General features: G+C 48.3%; 8 protein-coding genes across 8 annotated transcripts; 6 read left to right on the top strand and 2 right to left on the bottom strand.

Moving 5' to 3' along the window:
• Window positions 1-959: 959 nt before the first annotated feature.
• On the top strand, window positions 960-3,259 carry LAJ45_09723 (uncharacterized protein; the record flags this gene model as incomplete). Its single annotated transcript, XM_046119263.1, has 3 exons — window positions 960-1,047; window positions 1,112-3,150; window positions 3,209-3,259. 3 exons carry the CDS (start codon window positions 960-962, stop codon window positions 3,257-3,259), a joined length of 2,178 nt encoding a protein of 725 aa, XP_045967585.1.
• Window positions 3,260-4,605: 1,346 nt separating this feature from the next.
• On the top strand, window positions 4,606-5,598 carry LAJ45_09722 (uncharacterized protein; the record flags this gene model as incomplete). Its single annotated transcript, XM_046119262.1, has 1 exon — window positions 4,606-5,598. One exon carries the CDS (start codon window positions 4,606-4,608, stop codon window positions 5,596-5,598), a length of 993 nt encoding a protein of 330 aa, XP_045967584.1.
• Window positions 5,599-7,166: 1,568 nt separating this feature from the next.
• LAJ45_09721 (uncharacterized protein) lies at window positions 7,167-7,790 on the top strand (the record flags this gene model as incomplete). The annotated part of the gene is made up of 1 exon (XM_046119261.1): window positions 7,167-7,790. The coding sequence occupies one exon, from the start codon at window positions 7,167-7,169 to the stop codon at window positions 7,788-7,790; it is 624 nt and encodes a 207-aa protein (XP_045967583.1).
• Window positions 7,791-9,071: 1,281 nt separating this feature from the next.
• On the top strand, window positions 9,072-11,906 carry LAJ45_09720 (uncharacterized protein; the record flags this gene model as incomplete). The annotated part of the gene is made up of 1 exon (XM_046119260.1): window positions 9,072-11,906. The coding sequence occupies one exon, from the start codon at window positions 9,072-9,074 to the stop codon at window positions 11,904-11,906; it is 2,835 nt and encodes a 944-aa protein (XP_045967582.1).
• A 1,659-nt stretch (window positions 11,907-13,565) lies between these two features.
• Window positions 13,566-15,441, bottom strand: LAJ45_09719 (uncharacterized protein; the record flags this gene model as incomplete). Its single annotated transcript, XM_046119259.1, has 4 exons — window positions 13,566-14,828; window positions 14,913-14,992; window positions 15,058-15,134; window positions 15,197-15,441. 4 exons carry the CDS (start codon window positions 15,439-15,441, stop codon window positions 13,566-13,568), a joined length of 1,665 nt encoding a protein of 554 aa, XP_045967581.1.
• A 79-nt stretch (window positions 15,442-15,520) lies between these two features.
• LAJ45_09718 (uncharacterized protein) lies at window positions 15,521-16,957 on the top strand (the record flags this gene model as incomplete). Its single annotated transcript, XM_046119258.1, has 1 exon — window positions 15,521-16,957. One exon carries the CDS (start codon window positions 15,521-15,523, stop codon window positions 16,955-16,957), a length of 1,437 nt encoding a protein of 478 aa, XP_045967580.1.
• A 1,270-nt stretch (window positions 16,958-18,227) lies between these two features.
• Window positions 18,228-19,028, bottom strand: LAJ45_09717 (uncharacterized protein; the record flags this gene model as incomplete). The annotated part of the gene is made up of 2 exons (XM_046119257.1): window positions 18,228-18,355; window positions 18,416-19,028. 2 exons carry the CDS (start codon window positions 19,026-19,028, stop codon window positions 18,228-18,230), a joined length of 741 nt encoding a protein of 246 aa, XP_045967579.1.
• Window positions 19,029-23,922: 4,894 nt separating this feature from the next.
• Window positions 23,923-25,149, top strand: LAJ45_09716 (uncharacterized protein; the record flags this gene model as incomplete). Its single annotated transcript, XM_046119256.1, has 2 exons — window positions 23,923-24,405; window positions 24,637-25,149. The coding sequence occupies 2 exons, from the start codon at window positions 23,923-23,925 to the stop codon at window positions 25,147-25,149; spliced, it is 996 nt and encodes a 331-aa protein (XP_045967578.1).
• Window positions 25,150-25,333: the final 184 nt, after the last annotated feature.

Raw genomic sequence — 25,333 nt, 5'->3', positions numbered from 1 at the left:
GCATGCATAAGACCAGTCTGTGGCAGGTTGTACATACCCTATTGTACTTTGGGTTGTACGAGACGTAGGTACAGTATTTTTTGGGTCAATGACGAATGACCAAACCAGCCGGATAAATTGTGCAAGATCAGGATTATCGCTCTTTGCCCTGTTTCCTCCGTTGATATGGTCCCGCCTATCATAATTATATGTAGTCACACAATCGTGTTTATCGAGGCGGTATTGTCCTATTGACAGGAAGATTCAGGGCCTGTCAGTTTGCTGTCTAAGTCACTTCATCTATTTTCCTTATCTTGCAAAAGTCGCTCTATATGTGTACTTGTTACATGTACAGTCGCAACTCGATATGCCGGATCTCAATACGCCGGATCCCTTGCTATCCCGTACGAAATCCTCTGGGGTTTTGGTTTTTTTTACTGCAAAATTAATTTGCTATCCCGGATTTTTTGCTATCCCGTATGAAATCCTTCGAATCTTGGCAATCCGGCATATCGAGTTGCGACTGTAGTTACATGTATTCTTACAGTTTCGCCATGGACCCAGAAAGTGCTGTAGGTACTCTAGCTCAACACTAAAACATCCCACTCTGGCCCGGCTCATGGCTACCCCTAATTTGGCCGAAGGGGACCGGTCTTTGTGCCAAGTTTTTGAATCGATCAAAACCTTATGAGAGAATTGCTTGTATTTTAGTAGCGAAACGAAGCCGAATAGGTGCTCTCTAGAGTAGCTACAAGCACTAATAATAATACGTTCATACCGGCCGATCAATCGATCAGGAATTGAAGGAATCGTTACAAGGATGGTCGAGGCCGCTGATTGGTCGGTTCCACTAGGCAGTGCCCGCATTAGCGTGGCGTTAGCAACCGCCAACGAACGACAACAACACCTCGAGACCCGGCAGGCAAGAAAACGAGCTCGACCGACCGACTACCTAACATTTCCATGGTTCAATCTCGGAGATGTTAAAAAACAACATCGATAAGAATCTCGACCGTACAAGTCTCGATTCTCTCTCCGACAGTTACCTCTCCGATCAATCTCCAGACGGTTAATAGCCCCCTCAAAAAGAAAATTGGTGATTGCTACCGCTAACCACCGCTATCCTCGACAGACCTATCCCTCCTCTATCGCCTTAACACACTCCTATCATCCAAAAGCCTTCCGAGGCTGACGAATCTCCTCGATGTGACACCTTCGCTCCTTGTAGCTCTCTATGAGACCAATCCAACCTTCCAGCGTGTGCCCTTTGTGGACGTCACCGTACCCGATTTTGCAACGAAGCTCAGGAATATGAAGCTACTTGTGAGTAGCATTGCAGGTAGCCGGAATGGATATTTAACGGAAAGAAAGAGACGACAACTTGAGAGGCTAGATCTACGCAAGTTCTGTGAAAAGGACCTTGATGCTATCAGGGATACCGTTGAGATTCTCGTTGATGTTGGAGAAAGGGGACTACTAGTTGGGGTAGGATCGGGAACACCCGGAACTAAAAGACGACCCCAGGAAATCTCGAGGTCTGTGCACAAAGTAGAGAAGGTTGCCGGAAACAGCATGGAAGGACCGCAAACATCGAAGAAGAAACACCCAGTGCTGGTACTCCCCACAACGAAGTTGGAGGACCAAGAGATATCGACAGACGATAAGGACTCGGGGTGGGATGGTAGTATTCTCGGAGCTATGTCTCAGTCGGATAAGGTGGGCTCCTCTAAGGGCCGATTGACCCGGGGAAGTGATTTCTCGGGAACGAGGATCTCAGATTTGAAATCCAGGAAGGTTACCCAAGACAGTCGCTCAACGTTGGCCTCTACTTCGTCTAGTAGCTCTTCGGTGCCGCCTGGCTATTTAGAGCATCTTTCGGCACGTGTAAACGCAATTGTTGCACGCTGTCCCGCACAATCCCCACAACCTAAAGAGAAATCGCGAGGTAGAGGTGACGTAGATGACACCACCAAAGGCACGAAGAAGCAACAAACTGAGCGTGAAGATTCTTCTACTTCGCGAAGGGTATCCAGAAGATCAGCATTAGGACAACGGCATGGTCTGGACTCCGACCAATTCGGTGGTGAACTGAAAGCTCCTCGACCCACAACAGCTAGCACTTCATCGTCCGGAAGATTCGAAAGAAAACCAAATGAGGCCCCTGTATCGAGGGAACAAAAAGCAACATCCAAAAATTTGAAGCGAGGGCCCGCAAACCGAACAGGAAAGAAGAGAGAGAGCCGGAAAGAACAAGAAAGATGGGGGACAGAGTCTGAATCGGGCTTCGACACTTCACTATCTTTTTCTTCGTTGGCAAGGAAAGACACCCTCGATTCCCGTACCACTCGGAGATCATCAGCACCTGTAAGAGAGTCCGGCATCAACCTCGAGGTGGCCGCGCACACACCTCTCCCCACCTCTCGCCCTGGCTCCACAACCTCTCATAACTCTAGGCCAGAAAAAGACCAGCCTCATAAATCTCCACTACCACTATTCCCCCAATCCCTCCTCCGAACCATGTACTGGGCAACCAGCCTGCCCACCCCGCCACTCTCTCCAAACGCCCAGAAATGGGGTACCCGCCTCGCAGCCACTGCGACACCCTCAACATCGAAACCGCAGCTTGGAAAACTCCGGCGAACAGTCAGCGCGTCACCGCTCCCCGCATCAATGCTCAAGAAACGCTCTCCTGCCAAGCGCTACGGTAGCGCAGGTCTGATGGAGGCACGTGGAGCTGTCAGCGAAGAGTGGGCTTCTAATCACTCGCATGAGCGCTTATCGGCGAAGGGATCTTACTCAACACGGGGAACGCCTTTGCGTCCTCCGAAGGAGCTGCTCGCGTTTGCGGTGCCCCCGGCGCTAGCTTCTGCTAATAGGATGGCGAGGATCACTAAGAACGACCCTTCAGGCCGGGAGAGGGAGCTGTATCATGATGAGTTCGAAGAAGACGATACAGAACCAGATGATACGGACTATGATGAAGATGACGACGATGATAGGACCAGTATATACTCTGCCTCCACCGTATCATGGGGCGAAGACGATCCTTTTACTGCAGCGTTGAGGCAAAGGCGGCAGCTCGCGCTCGAGAAGTTGCATGCGATGGAGAGGAGCTTCAATGAGGAGATCGAGGTTAAGAAGCAGGCGAGAATTGAGAGTTGTGAGCCAAGCGTGAGTGAGCAGTGGAGGCCGTACTCAGACACAGAGCTTGATGTGGTAACGCATGAAGGGTATGACACGGACTCGGAAGGTGGCTGTACGGACGTTGAAGAGGAATTGAGGTTGCTGGAAGAGATTGGGAAGAGAGAAGCCGACAGACAGCAGTTGTTGTTGAAGAGGTTGGTGGCCAGGGGTGGGACTTAAAATTTTTGGGTTGCTTTATTTATTTCTTTACATGCCGGACAAATATCCGGCATGGTAATCTTGTGCGGCGATGTCTTTTTTTATCATGTTTAACACGAACTTATGCCCCCACCTTTATGCCAACTTATGCGGATAAGATATCTTAGTCATCATTACAATTATTTTATTCTGGAGTCTTTTCTTTTTTATTCTATTTTTCTTTTATTTTTTTTATTTTTTTATTTTTTTTATTTTTTTTTCTATGTCCGCCTATATTTTTTTTATTTATCAATCCCATTTGTAATTGGGGCAAGTGTAGATGAAAGAAATAAAAGCAGTTTTCCATGACCTAGAGAAGCCATGATATCGCCCGGTGCCTGCCTCGTTGGATGTAATCATGATATGGCTTTTAAATCCTTAAGAGGTGTTGGCAGGCACGGTTTACACCAAGGGAAACGCTACTCTGATGCCCTTTTAGCTTGCCCAAACATTCACCATCCACGAATGCTCATGAACATCACCGATATTGAACGATGAATAAATGCTCTGATTTACATTGCATGTAGAAGCACTCAACCATCAGTGGGCTGCGGTGAGTTTTACCTAGTTTAGATGGTGTAAACGTTCGAAGTGGACAGCAGGTATTTTTATAATTCGGTCAGAAACATGACCATTAGTCGTGTTTATTGGGATCGAGAGTGGAGGGGATGTAGGTAGCTACTCACACGAGAGTTGGGGGCGAGTATTTTCTACAATCGATCTATAAGTTTATCCACATACATTTTGTTTCAATCTCAAGTCTGCACTGAGTCATGGTCACTCGTTAGCTGAGTTTCTTGGTCATGGGCCATCACTCGGTTCTTGGCGCTCAACTCCCTCCTCTATCTGAATCATGGGTCTATGCGTCAAAACCCAAGCTCTGAAGTGGGTGGAGGGAGAGAGAGTGGAGGGAGTAAGGAGAGCTCTAGGAAATGTTTGAAGTGAAGTGTAGTTGTAATAATTGGGGTCGACATGTTAATTGGTACTGGCGTTGTGCACAGCTTATCGTGTATCTACTCTTGGGTGGATAATTTGCCGCCCCATTCAATCTAATCCAAGCCTTACAAACGTATTGTTTTGTTTAAATTCACTGTACTTTCACCCATAGTTGCTAAGAGACCCTTGTAGGTGTCCCCAGTCACCACTGGCCAAAACAACCACCTACATTCGAGAGGTAAACAAACAAAAAAAGTAGTTGAAGCTCGCTCGCTACGTACAAAAAAAAGCAACTGCATAATTCCTATCATGGGCTTTTCATTCCTTCCTCCCGAGATTCACGCCCTTATTGCCAAAAACTTGGAACCTTATGATCTTGGATCCCTCGTTCGTACCTCAGCAGCTCTAAAAAGGGCCTACACATTCTTTCTTTACGAATATGCTGCCTATCCTTCTGATGGTAGTTCTCCTCTCATCTGGGCATCACAGCGCTCTCATATCCCTCTCGCGTCTTACCTTCTTGCCCTTGGCCACTTTATCAATTGCCCCGAGGCCCAAACCCAGCGCACACCACTCGCAATCGCAGCCTGTAATGGTGGTTTGCAAATGGTACGCTTTCTTGTCTCCCGCGGCGCCGCACTAAATTGTACCGACAATGCCGGCTATACACCGCTTATCTGGGCCGTTATTGGCGGGCACATGGCCATCTGCCGGGTGTTGCTCAGCGCAGGTGCAGATCCGAACCTCTATCGCCTCAGCAACCAGTTCATGTACCGGGCCAAACCGGCACTGCACTGGGCAGCTCTGGGCCGAGGAAGCGGGTCCTCTCCAGGTCTGGTTTCATTGCTGCTGAAGTGGGGCGCCGACGTTAATGTGGTGAATGCGGATGGGAGGACTGCGTTGATTGAGGCGTTAACGGCACCGGGACAACATGCGGCCGAGATCTGTCAGCTGTTGGTTGCTGGTGGGGCGGAGGTTAATTTTCGGTTGTTGGCGGCTACGGAGCCCTTTGACAGGATTTTGGAGGTTGGCCAAACAGTTTTGTTTGCGGCTGCGGGGAATCCGCAGTTGTATAAGATAATGATTGATGGTGGAGCCGATGCTGAGCTGGAGGATGCTGAGGGTGAAACCGTATTGGAGAAAGCGGTCATAAGAGGATTCAGCAGGCATGTTCACACCATCCTGAGTCATGGAGCCAAGTTCAATATTGAGACAGCCCGAGGAATCTCCTTGCTTAAAATCGCGATGACGAGGAACCATCAAATGGTTGATCTGTTGGTCTGGTACGACAGTAGCACTTGATTGTTAACTTTATTTTAGTATTCTTCTTTATTCTTAGCGTTATATATAACGATTAACACAGTCTTTTCTCTAACTTATAAATTTTTCATGGTGATCATTCTGTTGCCATAGCTGCTCGGGAAGTTGAAAACCAATTATGACTATACTCTATGCTCTATAGTACTGTTGAGGAGCGTGCCAATCTTAACACCAATATATTAAGTGGACCACTCGGAAAGGACAAATGGAGATCTGTGTGAATAATATTGTTAACAATTATTACTTTGAATAAAGTAGGATGTGGATTTGATTGTGCCTTGATCCTAGGTTTTCTACGCTATCTCGGTGAGTGATAATCTATCATGACCATGAAGCTAATTCCTCATTTAACATTCGAACTTCTCGAGCATTGATTCGCCCCGTACCTAAGCCTGGAACACCACTGTTGTATCAGTAACATCAAGATAGGTTCAGAAGTCTGGAGTGGTTCTTTGAAGTAGGTATTGTTGGTGAGATGTATGCGATCTTAACTAGGATATCGGGCAGGTTTGGAAGCGGAGCGGTTGAGGGCTAGGTAGTACGTGGGATCATGACGCCATATTCAGATACTTCCACTATAAAAAAAAACCGTGTTAAAGTCTGTCTCAAATAGCTCGACACCAGATATTTTCCGCTTGAAATCTACTAGGTTATAGTGTTGTAAGTACTAGTAGTAAAGCCGTTAATAGGAAGCCTAGTTCTCTCTAGTCGCGTACCCATCCCCTACTAGCATCAAGCTGCTCACCAGCCCAGTTCTCCCCGATCTTTCACTATGCTAGCCGTTCCTGAGCTGTACCAAATCCTCAAGCATCATAGAGCAAGACCAAGAGTCTAAAAACGTTTATCGGTCAACATCTGAATAGCAGGATTAAAGGAGAGGTATAGAAGCCTTTTTGCTGGGCCTTGGCCTAATTACAAACATTGACCCCGAATTAAGGGATCTGGAACTGACAAGACGAGACAGGGGAACGTATCTTAATTCTTCTCAAACAGTGTCGTAAAAAACACTAAGTGCTAGTCTCCGTGACTATCATGTTTAGAAATCGAAAATTATGCTGACATGTCACAGTGGTAGGAATCGATCACGAAAGAGGAATTCTAGGCCGGTGGACTGACCTGATGGGGTGCTACATCGCAGCAGCATACTACTGGTTCTCTGTCCTCTCACGTCTAATGAATCAAAACTTTGCGGAACTGCCCACTTCCATGTCCATGAAGATTACTAAAATACAAAATCCGAGTGATTATAAATGATGCAACATAACCTTGGCCTCATAGAATGAACGTCTTTATGCGTCTCCAGGCTCTGAGGGCTAGTGGAAAGAGTAGCAAATACAGTCATCCCGCTTCTCTCCTCACCCATCCCTTTAGTCTAAACTTTCACCATACCACCAGTACTCACTAAAAGTCTTGGTCTGAGCGACGTCTGGTATACAGCTATACAGAAAATTCACCCCCACCCCCAGCCACTACCTGAACGGATGTTATAGGTATGTTATGCATGTATCGTATCTAAGTCTTCGCACTCACTCGCATCTTGGTATAGGAAAATGCGTTCAACCCCAGTGGAAGATATGGACCCAACCCTGAGGGAAGGGGCAATCGACCTACAGCAAGATGTGGCCCTGCAGCAATCACCAGTCTCAGACATATCTGCCCAATCTAAGCAGCCACCTAACGACACTGTCTTACCTACCTCTACTCCCACCCTCAAGCGACGCCCCAACTCGAAAATGAAGATCCAGAAGCCACCAATTGAACTCCGCGAGCGCTATCCCTCCGGCCGTCTCAAAGAGTTCCGGCCCCGGTCTGCCTACAGCCCAGACACGCTCACCGAGGTGCGGAAGGACGAAAGAGCTAGGACGGCGCGGTATAGGAACAGTTTGCGTGCTCTTGCGGTTGCTGCTGGGCATTGCGATGCGATTGGGCAAGCGGCGTTTATTGTGGAGTTAAAGAAGTTTCGGAAGGAAAAGCGGGAGGCAGAAAGAGAAGCGAGGAATACGGGGATGGGTCTTACTGCTGGCAAAATGGATGCACTGAAGGGGGAGGTAGAGGCGGAGCCACAGGTGGTGGTCAAAAGTGAGGAAATTTTGCAGGTCCATGGCGCAGGGGGTGGAGGCTGTGAGGCACAAGGTACTATCCATGCTGGGGATAAGGTGATCGGAGACTCTTGAGTGCTCCGTTCCCGAAAACAGCGCAATTGCAATCATGAGATCTAGGCTCTAGAGATCCTAGGCATTGCGAGTTTTCATCTGCAATGTCAAAAAAACCACACATAGTGCAGCATCTATAATAAACCTGCATAAAATGAGAAAATGCTGCGATTTCCCAAAGGAAATTATACGTAGTCACTGTATGTAGTTAGTCTAGATTCTTTATTCTAATGCGTGCACCGAATATTGAAATAATTTTGAGTGGCAGCCTTGCTTTGGTAGTTAGGAATAAAGAATTTTCTGAAATTCATGTCAATAATTATAAGTGTATATTTACAAATATGGGTGTCGATTTGGTAAAAAGAGACCTACAATGCATGTGTGACAACGCCAGTTCGCTACAGCACTCTACAGCCTCCGATTGATAGGAAAAATGGCCGAAAGATCAAATCCAGGACCTCACAAATTTTTCTTAAATTTAGAAGATCTTGAGTTTCTCGGTTGCATGATTCTTCAGAATAAGGATTTGGCTGTCCAGGCAGTTTTATAATTTCATGGCCAGCTGGTCGATACCCACTTATATCAAACGCGATGTTCTATATACGCCCTTCAGGAATAGAATCGGTTCGAGGGAAATTAGTAGGTAAGTACTAATTTACATGTAACTAGCTATAAAGTAAAACCAAAAGTCACATGCAATGCTTAGCCCCGGTGTCATTTGAGAGCCCAACTAAACGAGTGATAATCCATGGTTGGTGTTATTTTGTTTTTGTTTAGTTCATTAATTATGATTGGTGTTATTCCACGATGAACAATATTATTTTTTTTTCTTCCAGGGCCATTACATGCGTACATAGAACTATTGAAAGCTTTTTCTAAGCTTCAGTCTCGAGATCATAGATGGATTATGTACATACTAGGATTGGGCCAGGAGGACAAGGATCATGAGGCATCACTCGATCCCTTCAATCATTGATTGCTCCGCTTCATACACTCCCCCTCAAGGCCTGCAACAGCAAGAGGTCCACTCCCACCATCATTTACGTTGGTGATTAGCATGAAAGCGATGCTACCAAGATGTGAGACATTTCCCGAAGGGTTTCTATTCCGAACTTTTCTAAGGAACGCACCCCATGGCTGATTTCCGGGGCTTGGCATTTTTCCGGCAGAAAAAAACAACCGTATTTCCTTCGCTCCCCCCAAAAGTTCAGCTGGGTACAAATACAACAAGTTCACTAAAACTCACCTTCTTGCCCCTTTCCCCCCCCCCCCAAATCTCCCCATCTCACAGCAATAACCAAGATGGGGCCAACAGACCGCCCCAGGCGGACCAAAACCAAATATCTCCCTCCTGCCAACCAAATCTCGGACAGTCCCGCCGAGTCCTCTAATGCCCAAGCACAGGCTCTTGCTGAAAGAGAGAAGGAGAGGGCTCGTGTCCAAAAAAATGAAGAGGCCTATCTCAAGGAAAAAGAATATCTCCGTCTCGCAAGACTCGAAGAGGCCCGTATTAAAAAAAATGAGAGTTCTCGCAAGAGCTATCGGAAAAGGAGAGAAACCGATGCTCTTACTAGATTGGCCGAAAAAGAGACAACAACCAACGAAGAGATGGTGAGCAACGATGCCTCTCCCACTCCGGATACCGAGAACAATAAGCTGGGCGAGGTGAAAGAACCGGGGGAGAAAAGCGAAGTGGAGGTGAATGAAGCAAAGGTGGACGAAGAGAAGGGGAAGGAGAAAGAGGGAGAGAAAGAAGAAGAGAAAGGTGGAGAGAAAGAAGGGGATATTCCAGAGGAGAAGAGGGAGCTTACAGAAGAAGAAGCCCTGGTCCAACGAAATGAAGCGCGTTGGCTGGCAAAATTAAAACGAAATGAGCAATGCCGGGCTGACAAAGAGAACGCCACCATTGCACGCCTACGAGGTGAATATAATCGGCTTAAAATAGAGTTAGACGTGGGCGAAGAATCTATTGAAGTAGAAGCTGGCGAAGAAGGAGAGTCTTTCACCCAACAATCTCCCATCCAAGAATCTCCCACTCCAGAGTTATCCATCCCAGATTTCTCTACTGATTCTCCTGCCGAGAGGCTGGAGGACCTGCCCAGACACAAGAGAAGAGTGGCCAAATACACGAGGGAGTACACACCTAAGGAGCTGCGGCTACGGACAGTTCATTCCGAGATTCGTTGGCTACTCAGCATTCAGCGTGCCCGTGAGGAGCGACATAAACAAAGAGCAATCGAGATCGCCGATGGGCGGCGCGATTCTAGGGGAAGGTCCCTTTGGTATCCAGAGAAGCTCAAACAACTGAGATTGGAAGTCAAAGCCAGGGAAATGGCCGAATCTTCACAGCAATCCCCAGACCAGGAGTCCCCGGCACCAGATTCCCCAGCTCAAGATTCCCCAGCTCAAGAGTCCCCCATCGATAAAACTCCTATATTCCAGATGCCGGAGAAAGGGAAGCCCGAGACAAAAGTAGCTCAATACAAGAGGACGTTGACACCGGAGCAGCTGATCCTCTACGAAGAAAGACGTCAGATCGAGAATGAGAGGCAACGAAAGCAGCGACAAGAGCAGAAGGACATCGAGATCGCTAATGGACAGCGCGACGCTAGAGGAAAGCTCCTGTGGTGGCCAGAGAAGGTCAAAAAAAGAGCAGCCATGGAGGCTGAGGCTAGAGAAAGAGAAGAAGCCGAATCCTCTAATCAGGGGCCTCCAAACGAAGAACCCCCAGCCCCGGAGTCTCCCATCGATGACACTTCTCTATTCCAGATGCCGAAAGAAAAACCCGAATCAAAACTAGCTCAATATAAGAGTACTTTGACGCCGGAGCAACTAGCCCGTTTTAACGAAAAACGTGAAACCTCCAATGAGAGGCAACGAAAGAAGCGACAAGAACAAAAGGAAATTGAGATCGCTAATGGACAGCGCGACGCTAGGGGAAAGCTCCTGTGGTGGCCAGAGAAGCTCAAAAGAGCAGCCATAGAGGCTGAGGCCAGAGAAAAAGGCGAATCTTCCACTCAGATGTCTTCAAATCAAGACTCTCCGGACCAGGAGTCTCCCACCCCGAATTCCCAAGATCAAGAGTCCCCCGTCCAAGATTCTTTGGTTCAAGAATCTCCCGTCGATGAAACCCCCATCCAGATGATGAGTAAAGCAAAACCCGAGTCAAAAGCAGCTAAATTGCAGCAGAGCTGGACGCCGGAACAAATGGCCCGTTATAAAGAAAGTCGTGAAATCTTCAATGGGAAACGCCGAGCGGAGAGGCAACAGCAAAAAGAGATCGAGATCGCCAACGGACAGCGCGACGCCAACGGAAAGCTCCTGTGGTGGTCAGAAAAGCGCAAAAGAGACGCCCTGGAGTTAGAGGAGGCTAGAAAAAGAGAGGCTTCCACTGCAGGATCTTTAGCTGAAGGAGCTTCTACTGAGCAGGCGAAACGGTCTGCCTCCGAGGAGCTTGAAGCAGCAGAAGAGTTGAAAGATAAACGTCTCTACAAGAAACATATCCAACAGCGAAACCGTCAGATCCAGAAAGACACCGAGATTGCCCAGGGGCAGCGTAGCGCCGACGGAAAGCTCTTGTGGTATCCAGAAAAGCTCGTGAGAGAGGCTATGAAAGAAGAGGAAGATAGGAAAAGAGAGGATTCTTTCGCACAGGGATCTTCAACTCAGAAACCCTCTGCTCAAGAGTCCGCCACTCAGCCATCCCCCAATAAGGAGTCTCCCGCTCAGCAACCCGTCACCCGCAAGAGGAAAGAGTCCGTCTCCAAGGAGGAGTCAACAGCAGAGTTTGAAGAAAGACGCCTCCACATGAACCTGAAGAAACAAGCGGATCGCCAGAATCAAGAAGAGAGAGAGACCGCCCGTGGACAACGCAGCGCCAACAGGACTCTCGCCCGGTCTCAAGCCAGCATCACTAGTTCCAATACTCTGACCCCTAACATTGGTGTCCAGAACAAACCCCAGGCGGGCAAGATGGATGGGGAGGGGTACGAGATGATCGAGTCTTCTGAGGTCCGCAAAGATGCTGACGTATCTGCTGCCATCACCGACGAACACCTACAAGCTTCTGTGAGCTCTTCCATCTCACAATCTGGGCCTGATAACTCTTCAGATGCCTGGTGGCGGGCATTGCAGTAAAAAATCTCGGCCACAAGTCGACTACAAATTGAGAATCGACTAAAAACTACAAGCCGACTGAAATTTACACGTCGATTACAAATACTACAAGTCAACTACAGTCTACAAGGCGAATGCAAACTAAAGCGGGAAGAATCAAATTTGGGCTGTGATGGTGACAACTACATGTATTTAGTAGATACTTAGATACAGAATAAATCAGTCATTTCCCGTTCAAACAATGTTACACGTAGCACTTCGGAACCCAATACATGGATGTATGCCCCCATATCCGCATTCCCTGTTACAAATCTCTATATGTATTTACAAGAGTACGCAGTAATGGGAGGAGACCAGCTAGAAGCTAGAATTTATTCTAGAATAGGAACCATTATAATATTATAACGGGATTATGCCATTCTATAGCATCTGATTATGATCAAAGACTACCGCATTCTGGGATAAAGTTTATTACCCTATATGTAATTAATTTTTTTATTTTGGCTCCGTGTAATCTACTATGCATGGCATCTATATGTGCACATTCAAGCCCCTCCGGATGTAAATACATACAAAGATGTAGCAACTTCCGCCCCAGGTGGGAACCCGTCAACGAATTTTTTTTCTTTTTTGTCGACGAGCAGATTTATCTTCTTAGTGCTGTTTTATCTTCGTTTTTAGGGGTGGTTGTGAGGTCTTGGCAGCATCGAGTGATATCCTGTGGATTGAATCTTGCTTGGCAAGTCCACATGTATGCAACAGCTCAACTTAACTTGTTCATCCTAAATCAAAAAAAAAAAAAAAAAAAAAAAAAAGGGGGGGACTGGTAAAATTAAATCGTCACATGTTTGTTCATTGTTTCATCTGTGTCAAGTCTGGTAGAACGAGCGTATGGAAGGGGTTCCTGAGAGAGAAGCTACATGTAAGATACCGCATTAATTCGTCTCAGCGGCCGGTCACACAAGACGTCTAAGTTGCCTCTTCTAGTCAGCATGAGGGAGATTGGGGGGCGTATTCAAGGCAAATAACCATATAGGGGAATTTCAACGTCCTGTATGACCGGCCGTCGAGACGAATTAATGCGGTACATGTAATGAAGCTGCGGTTACGGGCCAGAGAGAGCTCCAATCAATGTCACACATACCCCACTAAGGCCCTCCTTCTCAGGCCTCTCAAAAAAAAAAAAAAAAAAACAGGAAATAAATACACAAAAAGTGATTCCTGCGCCATATACCCCTCCACGGCGATCTGGGCCCAACTAGCGGCTCCGTCTCCCATGGGCGAGGTATATAACCACAGCACCACTCCCACCCCCGGAGTTGAACCCACAACCTTTCGGTCGTGGTGGTTCGTCAACCCACACGGTGTAGCTGAACAAGGCATCTACCCACTAGACTACCCGCCGCACAACTGTCAAGGGCCGGAAGTAATACTTGAGGAAGTGAGGAAAAAGCAGGCTAGGGAAACCTAACCCTGCTATGAAAATCCACTACGACGTACTTGACATCATGACCCACTGGCCACCCACTTGTGTGGATATACTATTACGATGTCTTAAGGTATGAATGTTGGTCAGAATATAAAGAAGACCGCAAAAACTTTTGATTTCACTCTATGGAATACTAAAAAAGAAGCTAACTATATACAATCCCTCTCCCACGGACCCACCCCAACCTGGGTTTAATCATCCTTCTCGTCCATACTCTCCCACCCATCCGGACCTGCATCCTCGCCATCATCTTCTCCCTCTCCATCCTCACTCTCACTCTCCCCACTACTCTCCTCCACGCCCACAAGCCTATCCTCCACCACCTCTGCCCCTTCCGCGACCGGTGCCACCGCCGCAACACGCCCGGCAAACGTTCTCCTAATACCAGCATTGGTACTGGTATCCCACACGGTCACTGCGCCTTTACTTCCCGCAACAGCCAGTCTAAACCCAACCTCCGCATCTGGCGCAAACCTCGTAGAGAAGATCCTTCCCATTCCCAAGTCCCGGCTCGACACCATCGACGGGCCCCCAGTCTCTGTCTGCGTGTTCCACAGCTTCACAGTCTTATCCGCCGATCCCGTCGCAAGGAACCCAGGCACAACAGGCGAGATATCAAAGCTGGACACGCTTTTGTCATGCGCTTGTAGCGTCCACACAGGCCTGCTGGCGGCGGGTGACGCCGGGAGAACACGAGTGTCGAAGAAGTGTACAGCACCACCCTCGGTGGACACGTAGAAGTAGTTGTTGTCATGCGGGTCCCACTTGAGGTCCTCGACATCGCTCTCGAGTCCCCAGCGCGGGGGCGTGGCGTCCGGAGCACGCATGTCTGCCCACACAACGGTGCGGTCATAGGATCCCGACAGCAGCGTGGTGGAGTTTGTGGGGTGCCATGCGAGGGCACAGACCTTGTCGGTGTGGTGGGAGTATGACTTGGCGCAGGTCGTGGTGTTGAGGTCCCATAGCTTCACTGTCTTATCCGCTGACGCTGAGGCAAGAAGGTTACGATGCTGACGGTTACCGGCAAGTGAGAGGACGGCGTCGATGTGGTGGGTGTCGTTCGCGACGGGGGCTTTGCGCTTGCTCTTTTTCTTCTTCTTGGTGATTTCGGTGGGGGCGGGGGCACCGCCGGCGCCGAGGATAGCGTTGGGGTAGAGAGTGTCAATGAGGTCGAGGTTCCAGACTTCGATGTCGGGATCCATGGTACCTACGGCGACGTAGCTGCCGCGGGCGTTGGGGGCGTTGGTGAGGTTCTTGCCGACTGGGATGTCGAGCCATTCAACGCAGAGGGGAATTGCGGGCAGCATGATATCGTGGTGAACGTAGAGGTTATCGGCGCTATCTTCATAGACGTAGATCTCGAGGTGGCAGACGTCATCTTCAGATTTGGCGGCGATGAGGAGGTTGTCTGTGGGAAAGATCTGGAGCTCTTCGCGCTCTTCGTCGTCTTCGGCCTAGGGGAGTGTTAGTGGGGGTATTGGAATCGTGAGGATATTCAGTTTGGTGGAGGTTAGAATTCAGGTAAGGAGGAGGCTTACGTCGTTTATGGTGATGTATGGATCTGCTTCGCCGGGCTGGTAGTATGCTAAACCCTTAATGTTTCCAAACATGCCCATGACTGCGGAAAGAGTATTAGTTATCCAATTTATGGACATTCACAATATCCCCAGAGATCCCCCATACCTTCACCCGTCTTTTTCTCCTCTTCTGTAGGCTCGTCGTAGTTCTCGAGATCATACTCCTTGAGGTCATCATCGATCCTACCACCGCACACTCAAATCAGCAATTCAAATTTAAATATATAAAAGCAATAAATACTGACGCTTCTTTGTCCTCTCTATCCTCATCGGCATCCTTCATTTCCACGGCATCCTTCTCGCCCTTCTTGCTCTTCTTGCTCCCCTCCTCGCCAGCCTCAGCGCGCGCATCGTCAAGGTCCTCCTGCGCATCCTCGAGCTGCAGGCGGGCAAGGTCTGCAATGCGCTCATACTCCTCCTCTGTGACCTCTTGGCGAACGGGGAACTCGGCCGCAAAACCGCGGGGCACCCAAGTTGTTGCTGTGATCATTGTTGCGGGTATTTGTATCTTTCTGATACTGTTCTTGTCTGGCTGTGCGGGTTGCTATTTTGTTCACTGAAGAAAAAAAATGTTGGAGGGGTGCAGGGCGTCATGCACGCCAAGATTTCATCCCACAAACGCTAGGAAGAAAAAAAAGCTGTCTCAGCAACGACGAACATTGAACCTCACCTCCGAGAACATCACTACATCCACCGCAAAGATGGCACGAACAGTAAAGAAGACCACAACTTCCCAAAACAGCTCCCGCACATTCAACATCCCCAACAAGCTGCACCGCCAGTCCCACAATGTACGCATCAAGTCGGCCCTCGCCTCACAGAAGCGCTCAGAGCGCTTCGAACGCAAGAAGGCCGAGGCCCGCGACCCCTCCCTCCGCGAGAAGCGCATAAAGACGAACATCCCCGCTACCATAGAGCGAAAGCGTGTATGGGATGAGCGAGTTGAGGGCGCAATTCCCGGCCGCCGCGAGACAGCCATTGAAGCTGCTGCCGCGGAAGCAGCAGCGTCATCACCGCCGAAGAAGCAGAAGAAGAAGCGCAGCTCAGACGATATGGATACGGACTCTGACGCCGACTCAGAGTCAGAATCGGAGGAGGAGGACGACGAGAAGCCGAAAGAACCAGAGCCTGAAACACCAGAACAGATCGAAGCCCGCCTGTTAGCAGCCCGCGAGAAGGAGCAGGCAGCAAAGGCAGACTCGGAGGAGACACAAGCTCTATTCCCCACGCTTCTGACAACCCCCGCGGCAGAAAAGACCTCCTACCCGGTACCGCGTATCCTGATCACTACCTCGCGCAACTGCCACGTCCACCAGCCCGCAGAGGACCTCACCATGCTCTTCCCAAATGCCACTTACATCCCGCGCGGGCGGCCAGGCACACACGCACACAGTATCAAGGAGATCTGCACCTATGCCGCTACACCGACGACCACCGATGCTGACGGCAGCCCCAGAGAGCCATACACGCACGTCCTCGTCGCGAACGAGGACCGCAAGATCCTCAATGCCCTCACAATCATCGTCCTCCCGGCAGGGCCCACGTTCCACTTCAGTCTGACAAACTACACCCCCGCAAAGCACATCCGTGGCCATGGTAACCCAACTTCGCATATCCCGGAGCTCATCCTGAATAATTTCCTCACGCCGCTCGGGCGCGTAACAGCGTCGCTGTTCCAGTCGATGTTTCCACGGCAGCCAGAGATACGTGGGAGGCAGGTGGTTACGCTGCACAACCAGCGTGACTTTATCTTCCTCAGGCGACACAGGTATGTGTTCCGCGACCGCCGCGAGGGAGAGAAACCGGTTGGATACGGGCTGGAGGATGGCGGGAAGGATGGAGGGAATGGGAGTAATGGGATGGAGGGAGATGTGAAGGTGGGCTTGCAGGAGCTGGGGCCGAGGTTTACGTTGAAATTGAGGAGAGTGGAGAGAGGCGTGAAGGATGGGGTTGAGTGGGAATGGAAGGGCGGGATGGATAAGGATAGAAAGAAGTTCCAGTTGTAGGTACTGGTGCTGGTGCTGGTGCTAGTGGTAATCTTTGTAGGATGGGGGGGGGGGGGGGGGAAAGCTTGGGTTGTTTTTTTGTCTTGTCTTTTCTTGCCTTTGCTGCGATGTTAATGTAAATAGTTAAAACAATTTTCCAGCTGCATATTTCGCTGGTGCTTTATTCTTTGATAGTGATGTGTTGTAGCAGTGACCGATACTTTTGCCAGAAACAGAGCGTCCAGCCCTAAATTCCTAGACTTGACCATTTGACGGGGAAATATATTTTAGTCTATCGCGGTCAGTATCATTTTAGCCACGCACTATCCCCCCGTAGTTGGATCATGGACCACCACTCGCTCGGAAACCCATTGAAGGCATTTCAAAGACAATTACTAATTTTACATTCCTGCTCAGCATATAATCACTTGATACGAGTGTTTTCAGGCTGTTGGTGGTCGAGCCTCGCCATCTAGGGTCTGGAGGCTCTACTGCTGAGCTTAATGCTCGAATAAAGGAAGATGAGAGTGATGATTAGATTAAGTTTAACTTTATAAGGTCTCAAATCTAACATATATTAACAAGTTGCAACCACGTAGCCGCTTTAGCGTGTCTTAACACCTATTCTGCTAGCCTGCACCACAAAGTCTATGGTAATTGGCCATATGGGACAAATCCTCCCGAGCAAACAAGGGTGGGGGATTCTCTTTTAGATTAGACCCTCCATATGTGACCCGACTAGCGACGCTTAAAACTTAAAGAACTTAAGGGTTTATTTTACGGGGATCTCATTTGTAAGATGGGCGTTAGAAAGTATAGTACATGTATGTTTTTTCTTTCTTGTGTTGGGCCGTAATCATGAAATATCACTCGCGTGGCAACGAATCAAAGAATTAAAGAGTGATAAACGGTGATTGGCTACTTAAGTAAAAATTTGATCGGCAAACATAAACTCCAAAGAAAACAGAAAACTATTTCGAGTGTACTTGATAAAGGACCCTTGAAGGTGTGCGGAAAGTCTCTGGGCTAAGGAAATAAACCCTTCAAAGAAAAACCTATTCTTGTAATAATTAGTACGACAACTCACGCACGGAAACAGTCCGGTAGGACCTCAAAGAAAGCAGATAACTCCTAGGATATACTTAATGAATTTTGTAAAGAAGGAAATCTGCCAAATAACCCAAACAAACTAACTCCATCCCGCAAGAAAAGCATAATCCATCACAGTCGGCAACCAATTAAAAGCCCACACAAACAAAGTCCTTAAAACATCCCCTTACTGACTCTCCTGCTAAATATCCCTACTCTCTGATAACGGTATCCTCTCCATCTCAACCCACTCATCCTGAGTCTCAGCACTATGCCAATCATCATCGTCGACCCACTCGTCGTTTCCATCCTCCTCCTCCACATCGATCACTGTCCACTCTTCAGCCAGCAGTGCTCCCAAAACACAGTCCAGTGGGTCGACCCACACACCCTTATCTTCTCTATCGCTCAGCTGCGACTCCCGTATTTGCGCGTCTTGCCACTCGCTCTCGTCCTCGTCGAATTCGTCAACCTCTGGCTTAACTCCCTTCTCCCTCTCCTTCTCCCTCTCGTCCTCGCCGTGGCTATCACTGCGGTGCAAGGGCAGGATGGGCGAGAAGGGAGGCTCAACGTCGGGTTCATGCTGGGCTTTGGTACTCTGCGAGGGTTGTGGAGTAGGCTGCGGAGTGGGTAGGGGAGTTGCCAGAATAGGCGGGTGAGCTCCCATGATGGGCGGACTTGGGCTTGCAGGAGGCGACTCCGTGAAGTACCGTGGGGTGGGAATGGGATAGTCGCTGAAGAAGGTGTTAGGCGGCTGGATGCGCGGGCGGGAGATAACGCGGCGGTTTGAGGCCCTGGTAGTTGACATCATGAGAATTGCTATTGGAACAGTATTGGGAGCAGTGTTGGGAGCAGTGTTGGGAACGGTATTGGGAACGGTATTAGGAGCGGTATTATGAGGAGTATCAAGGTGGGTCTGGCTGTGAGTGCTGGTGCAGTTGGGGACAGTGTTGGGGAAGTATCTACGCTGGAGCTTATGAGGATGTGATGGGGGAGATGGCATTGTATTCAGTGAGTGGGAAGAAGCTGGTGGGCCGGTAGGGTTATGGAATCGGGGATGTGTCTTTGGTTTCACAGAGGGGACGGGATTATATGGCGAAGAATAGAGTTTGGGCGTAGAATTATTCTGAGGTCAGGAGATATTAGTAGAGGGGGTAGTAGAGGCATCATAGAAGGTGTGTTGACTGGTTATGAGCGTGCCGGTGCAAGAACCGCATCATGGGTACGTATAGGAGCAGTTGTAGACCTGATATGGATAGAATTCACCGGTTAGCAAATTCCAGTCAGAGTATCTGTTCTCTAGTAGCGTCACGAGCACAAATATTGTCATTGTACGGCCTCAATAGAGATTTAGAACGTGCCGGATCTCTAAAATAGGCCATTATATCAGTATAAGTATTTGCGGTGGAACTTTAAATTTAAAATCAAGCGGGAAGGAGCTCCTATCAATCCTCAGATGCAACTAAACACGAGTAGAGCGGATGACTCTTGAGGAGAATCTCAAGTAAGAAGTAGGAGGCCGGGATTCAGGTTGCATGCCAGGTAGTCTGTCCTCAAAGCTGACGGCACCTTCAAGTCGGCTGATATTAAAAGCATGAAGGAGTATCTGGAGCTCAATACCACGATAGCAGGTTACCCTAATAGTCAGGTCCCTTACATCGTTAATTATAACCTTAGCGGGATATCTTGCTACCAAGGATTCGCTGATGATTATATGGACACCAGCTCTTCTCCCACCCTTTCCATCTCTAACCGTTATCATACAACACCCAATCTTGATCAGTTGCTCTTTGTCAACAGACGAACTAACGTACGACGCATCATAGCGACCCCAGGCTAGTCGTCTTTAGATCCCCTACCCAACTCATGTACTTACCTACAGTCTAATGCATGAAGTCATCCATAGAACCGGTTCTATCGGTTCCGCAGTGACTTGCAAGTAAGTAAATAAGTCGTGGGTTTAAACGTAGAGTTGAATTTGAAGCTGTTAAACGACTGGTAGTCTAACAGTCCGAGAAAGACAGCAGGTTGCGGAAAACGGTCAACACCCCACAGAATACCAAGAAGACTGCTAACAGATAACCAGGTAGAGAGGCATACATGTACGTAGTAGGTACATCTAGCCAGGACAAGTGCCTCTGCCCTAAGTTACCCGCCCTGCGAGGCCGATACAAACCGATACAACAATACACTGCTTCCTGACCATCCAAAGGCATCCCGATCTTCTAGGGGCTGTCTAGAATCCATCCGTTGGTAATGCTTCCCCTCGAGGTACCTCTTCAGGTTTACTCCCGCTCCATATTCTTCTCAAGGCAAGAGACCTTGTTCGGTTTTTTACTTCCTAAAGCTGATCCACAAGGTCGTTTTACTATTACAGCCGCTGTGAGCACGCTGCCAGTGCATATCTAGAAGATTTTAATCCTCCGTGCTTTAGTACGCATTATGCCATCACCGGGGACTCGAATTTATATCTTATTGGCCCTATATATATTATTTTACTACTAAATAATAGGTAGGGGTCGGTTTGCTGCCTCTCAACAATCTAGCTCAGACGTCAATATATACCTGCTGCCCGTAGGTCCTACGCCGAGTTCTATTGAGGGACTAATTCAGGCCCAAATTGGAGCCCAATAAGACATATACTCAATGCCTAACCGCTAACCTAACCATCACGAAACAAGCGGCATATAAGAAGAAAAATACATTTAGGCCCCAATTCGCAACTAGATAGCTACTCCTTTCAGCACATATATCTACTTGGACGACAATTTGTCAGGGACTGTTATCTCGGCAAATATTTATATGATATGGAGCTTATGAATACCGACCTACCAGTAAGCAGCGTTATAAGAAAGGGATTCTCGTTTACCATACCCTATCACAAAGGCAAAGTAAGCAAGGTGCAAGCATGAATGTAAACGTCCCAAGACGAGAATGTTACCCAAGACGAAAAACAGCAAAAGCAAAACCGAGTGGTTGCCCACCGAGCTTCAAATATCAGTGGTTTGTCGTCTGAGTGAAACTTAAGACACCGACCCGCTTTCCAACGACAATCCAAAAAACCGGAATATATACAGAAACGGGGAATGAACACACACACTCACACTCAGATACTCAGCCGGTAACCAAAGTGCAAAAACACTATCTATGACTATCAGGTAGCGAACTGAAGCCTATATATAAATCCAGGGAATTATGAAGTGAAGCTGAAAAATACTGATCCGCCGAGTGTCTTCGCGGCCGCGGCCCACCGCAGTGCTACCCTAACCAGAGTGACGGAAGGTAATATACTAAAAATACTCTATAATAGAATATACACTATTGAGTACAAGAGATAAAACCTAGATCAGAAAGCGAGTGAAGCTCACTAAGGCAGAGTTACGTCATGGGTACGACCGGATGCGACTCCTTTATCAATGGCGCACCTCACCTTTACTCACAAGGAACTCATCACCTCGAAGTTACGGTTAATAGACAACCTCCCTAGCCACTCAGACAACCCCCCCTCACTCGGACAGCCAATCATGATTGGTCGAAAAGAGGTACTGAAGCCACTTGAAACGTTGATCTTTTCTTTTCTACGTTAACTGTCCGGTGAGGGGGGTGTCCGAATGGCCCAGGAGGTCGTCTACCACATAAATAGGATATATAGCTTAGTTATTATAAAGCTATCAGCCTATATAATAACAATTCGCACTAAGCACATAATATATATATTTGCCAAGGTACATGCTAGTAACCATAAATTCATACATGTATGTATGTGACAGCCTACACCTTACCGCCGAAACTCGATAAATTAGCTAGCTCTCGTTACCTCTATGGCAAACCTCTGATGCACATCGATGCCACCTAACCAATCACTTGATGGATAATCCCTGGACAGAGATAGCCAATTTTTCAAGTTTTAGCGGTATTTACCGTTTAAGGCTCGAGAGCCCCTGCTCTTCCTACTGACTGGCCGTGCGCTATAGCGCTGGTGAGATACATTCTAGTAAGCCGAACTCCTTGCTCATAACCGTTTTCATAATATTAACTAAGCGCAACCGAGCATGGTATCACTTACATACATAGTGCAACTTTCGGAAGCAGAGAGCAAGTCATTGGGTAACCCGATAGAGTTTAAATATAGGGAAGGATAGCATGATTGGGCTATCAGTGTCGCCTAATTAAGCAATTACATGTACGTACTTCATATTACGCAAGTTGCACTGCATGTGTTACCATACCCGGCCGGGCCTATCATTATGAAACTGCTGTAAATATCAGCCTTGTGTTGGAATACATGTATATCTGGCAGAAAATCACATGTTGAGGAGTTCATATGATTAGAAGACGCTGAATAAAGATAACTACATGTAGTATGAAAGCAAAAAGATTAAAACTGAATCGGTCAGACTCCCCATTAACTCCCATTATTCTCTCCATAGTTTTCTACTCCCATCCATTATGCTTCTACTATCCCCCCTCCCCCCCTCCCCCTTCCTCTTCCTAGTAGTTTCAATGATAACTAATCTTACCTACATGTAGGTCGATCAACACTCAATCCTAACCTCCTCACTCTGCTAGCCTCAACTCCGCCGCGCTGCATCAAAAACTGCTCCACTACATATTCGATTTGATCTGTAGTACTATTCGTACCCACAGATGAGTGGCAATCCTCAAAATCGTCATCGCATTTGTAGCAGCGAACGTGATCGCAAGACCCATTCTGGCATAGTCTACCGGATTCCGAATTACGGCTGCCGCAGAGATGGCACATCCAGTTGATGTATGGGAAAGGAGGGACCTGTGCTGTAGCAGCTGTGGTAGTGCTAGCTATAGGAGATATGATGTTTGTAGGGCACATGATTCAATATTGATCTGAGGATGTTGTTCCGAGATTATGATCGTGCTTTGAGATTCTCAGGATAAACGAGCTGTGTTTCTGACTTGTGTTTGCAGTCCGAGGAAGTCCAAGGTCCAGATATCAAAGACAACGAGAAGAAGGGGGAACGGTAGCATTTTTATACTCAAGAATGGCCCCTGTGAAGTAAGCTCACTCCCTGTAAACTGCGCGCCAAATGTGCGTACACGCCTTCTTACCCGCGCCCCATATAATATACTGCCTCTTGCGCCATATATGTACATACTTCCACGGACCTTCTTTGAAGGATATTGTGATTGTTCCATTTCTTTGTTTTTTTCATGCGTGATGCTTGTAGTACAATGCCTGGTTGGAGGACGTTTTCGAGTGATAGTCGATGATTCCTAAAGGGGGCCAATGATCATAAACCTCGGCAACCTTCTACATGACAGATGGAAGTACCGATTGGGCGGTTTCAAGGCACTCTCGGTAGGCTTAATATTTGGAGTCACCCAACTGGGCACAATTAATTGTGGCTGTATTTCAACGATCCCGCATCGTATCGGGCCGTTTTTAGTCTAGCCTTATGATGCAAATGTCATCATCACTCACCCGGTTTGAACCTGTTCCAACTTCCAAGTCAGTAGGGCAACAAAATACAAGACCGCCTGGAGTATTTGCAAACGCATTTGAAGGATAGCTATGTATCGTACATCCCCGAACTCTGATGTACTCAGCTAATTTTCAAGACTCATGACACATAAAAACAACACCAACTGTTGTTATCTGAGGTATCTAGTTGGTGATTGGCGTGTACATGATATTATTATGACCATGATAATAGTCCTAGGTGGTGCACAGTTATACGTACTGCGCAAGGGGCGCGCGGTGTTGTTACTATTGAAGCACTGCTGACACAGCAACTGTCAGCAAGTTTAAGATCGATGATCTGGTGGGGCATGCAACATGCAGGCCCCAGTTACCCGGGCTGAAAAATTCTTTGCATCCACAAAATCAGACTACACCTCCCCCGCAACTCATTAACATCACGATGCCTCCCCGACCACGGCACAATCCGATCCCTTCCCCTCTCTCCTTATCCTCTCGCCCCGCTTCCCAACCTCAAAAATGTCTCCTCGCGCACACCCGTTGCTTCTCGGCAACGCCCTCGGCCGCTGCACGTAAGGGAGAACCGCGCCCCGTGGGGCCGTCGCAGCGAACGGAATTCTTCAATTGGATCAATGGGCCTGGCGCGGTCTTCAAGCAGGCGGGCGAGGAGGGCCCGAAGTACCTCAGCTCTTATGATAAGCGGACGTGGGAACGGAAGGACAGGGCTAGTAACGTGCCGTATCCTATGAACCCGGCATTCAAGAGTACGCCGGTGTTGAGCAATGAGATGAGGGAGCAGATCTACAAGAGAGTGGAGATTGAGGGGGCAAGTGTCAGGAAGGCTTCTGCGGAATTCGCTGTCAGTCTGGAGAGGGTTGCGGCAGTCGTGAGATTGAAGGCTGTCGAGAGGAAGTGGCAGAATGAGGTTAGTTGGTTTTGTGCATTCATATCCTCGCTTGCGAGCTCCCTATATTCTTCCTTTCTGTCATATTGCTATGAGGAGAAAAATCAAATTTTCATGATCAATCTTGAAGACTTTATAAATGGTTAAGCAATTGAACGGCCATCTGAGCAATCCTTTACCCTATCCTTAATATCATCCTCGCAGCCACCGTACTTCTGTAACCTCCCCTTTACTAACCTCCTACTCTCTCAGGGCAAACACGTCTCCTCATACCTCACCAAAGCCCTCGAACAGATGCTCCCCGTCACCCATTTCGTCCCCGCTGACCAGGGCCAACGCCAAATCCACGAGAACATCCAAGAGCTATTCTCCCACCCCTTCGCCGGCCGACAAGCCTTTGTCCCCACCTCTGAATCCCGTGAATACACCCGTGTTGACGCCGGTAAAGAGTTCGGCCTCCCCCCCGCCGACGAGGCAGTTCCGCACCCCGAACTAGTCGTCGCGAAACGCGAGCGGATGGAGAACCTCTCGCTCGATGAGCTGGAAAGAAGACAAGCGGAGCGGGAGAGGCTGGCCCAGGTCCAGCAGGAGGAGAAAGAATCGAGGGCCGCGGAGAAGTTAAAGAACGCGGGAACCTTCGTGGAGCAGGGCAGGTGGAAGTGGAACTTGAAGGAGGCGAGGGCTGGTAGTGTTGGATTCAGATATGGATTCCCACATCCGGATAGGAAGAAGGGCCATGTTAAGATTCCGACACATGTTATATAGGGTGTATATAGATGGTTGGTTCGGGCTCTTATTGTACAAAGTCGGCGTTTAGAAGCCTGGTCTAATAATTTGCTTGTTCTTGAATACTTTCCCCTTCCACCATTGCTTGTTCGTGTGGTATCACTCAGGCCATTAATAAACTGTTGACTCGGTCGGAGGGAACCTGAAGAGTGTCTATTGCAGT

This window comes from Morchella importuna, assembly GCF_003444635.1.
Source record: "Morchella importuna strain M04M26 chromosome Unknown Morimp01GS038, whole genome shotgun sequence".
Classification (NCBI taxonomy): Eukaryota; Fungi; Ascomycota; class Pezizomycetes; order Pezizales; family Morchellaceae; genus Morchella; species Morchella importuna.
The sequence above is the reverse complement of the archived record's forward strand: the minus strand, read 5'-3'. Positions and strand labels throughout refer to the sequence as shown.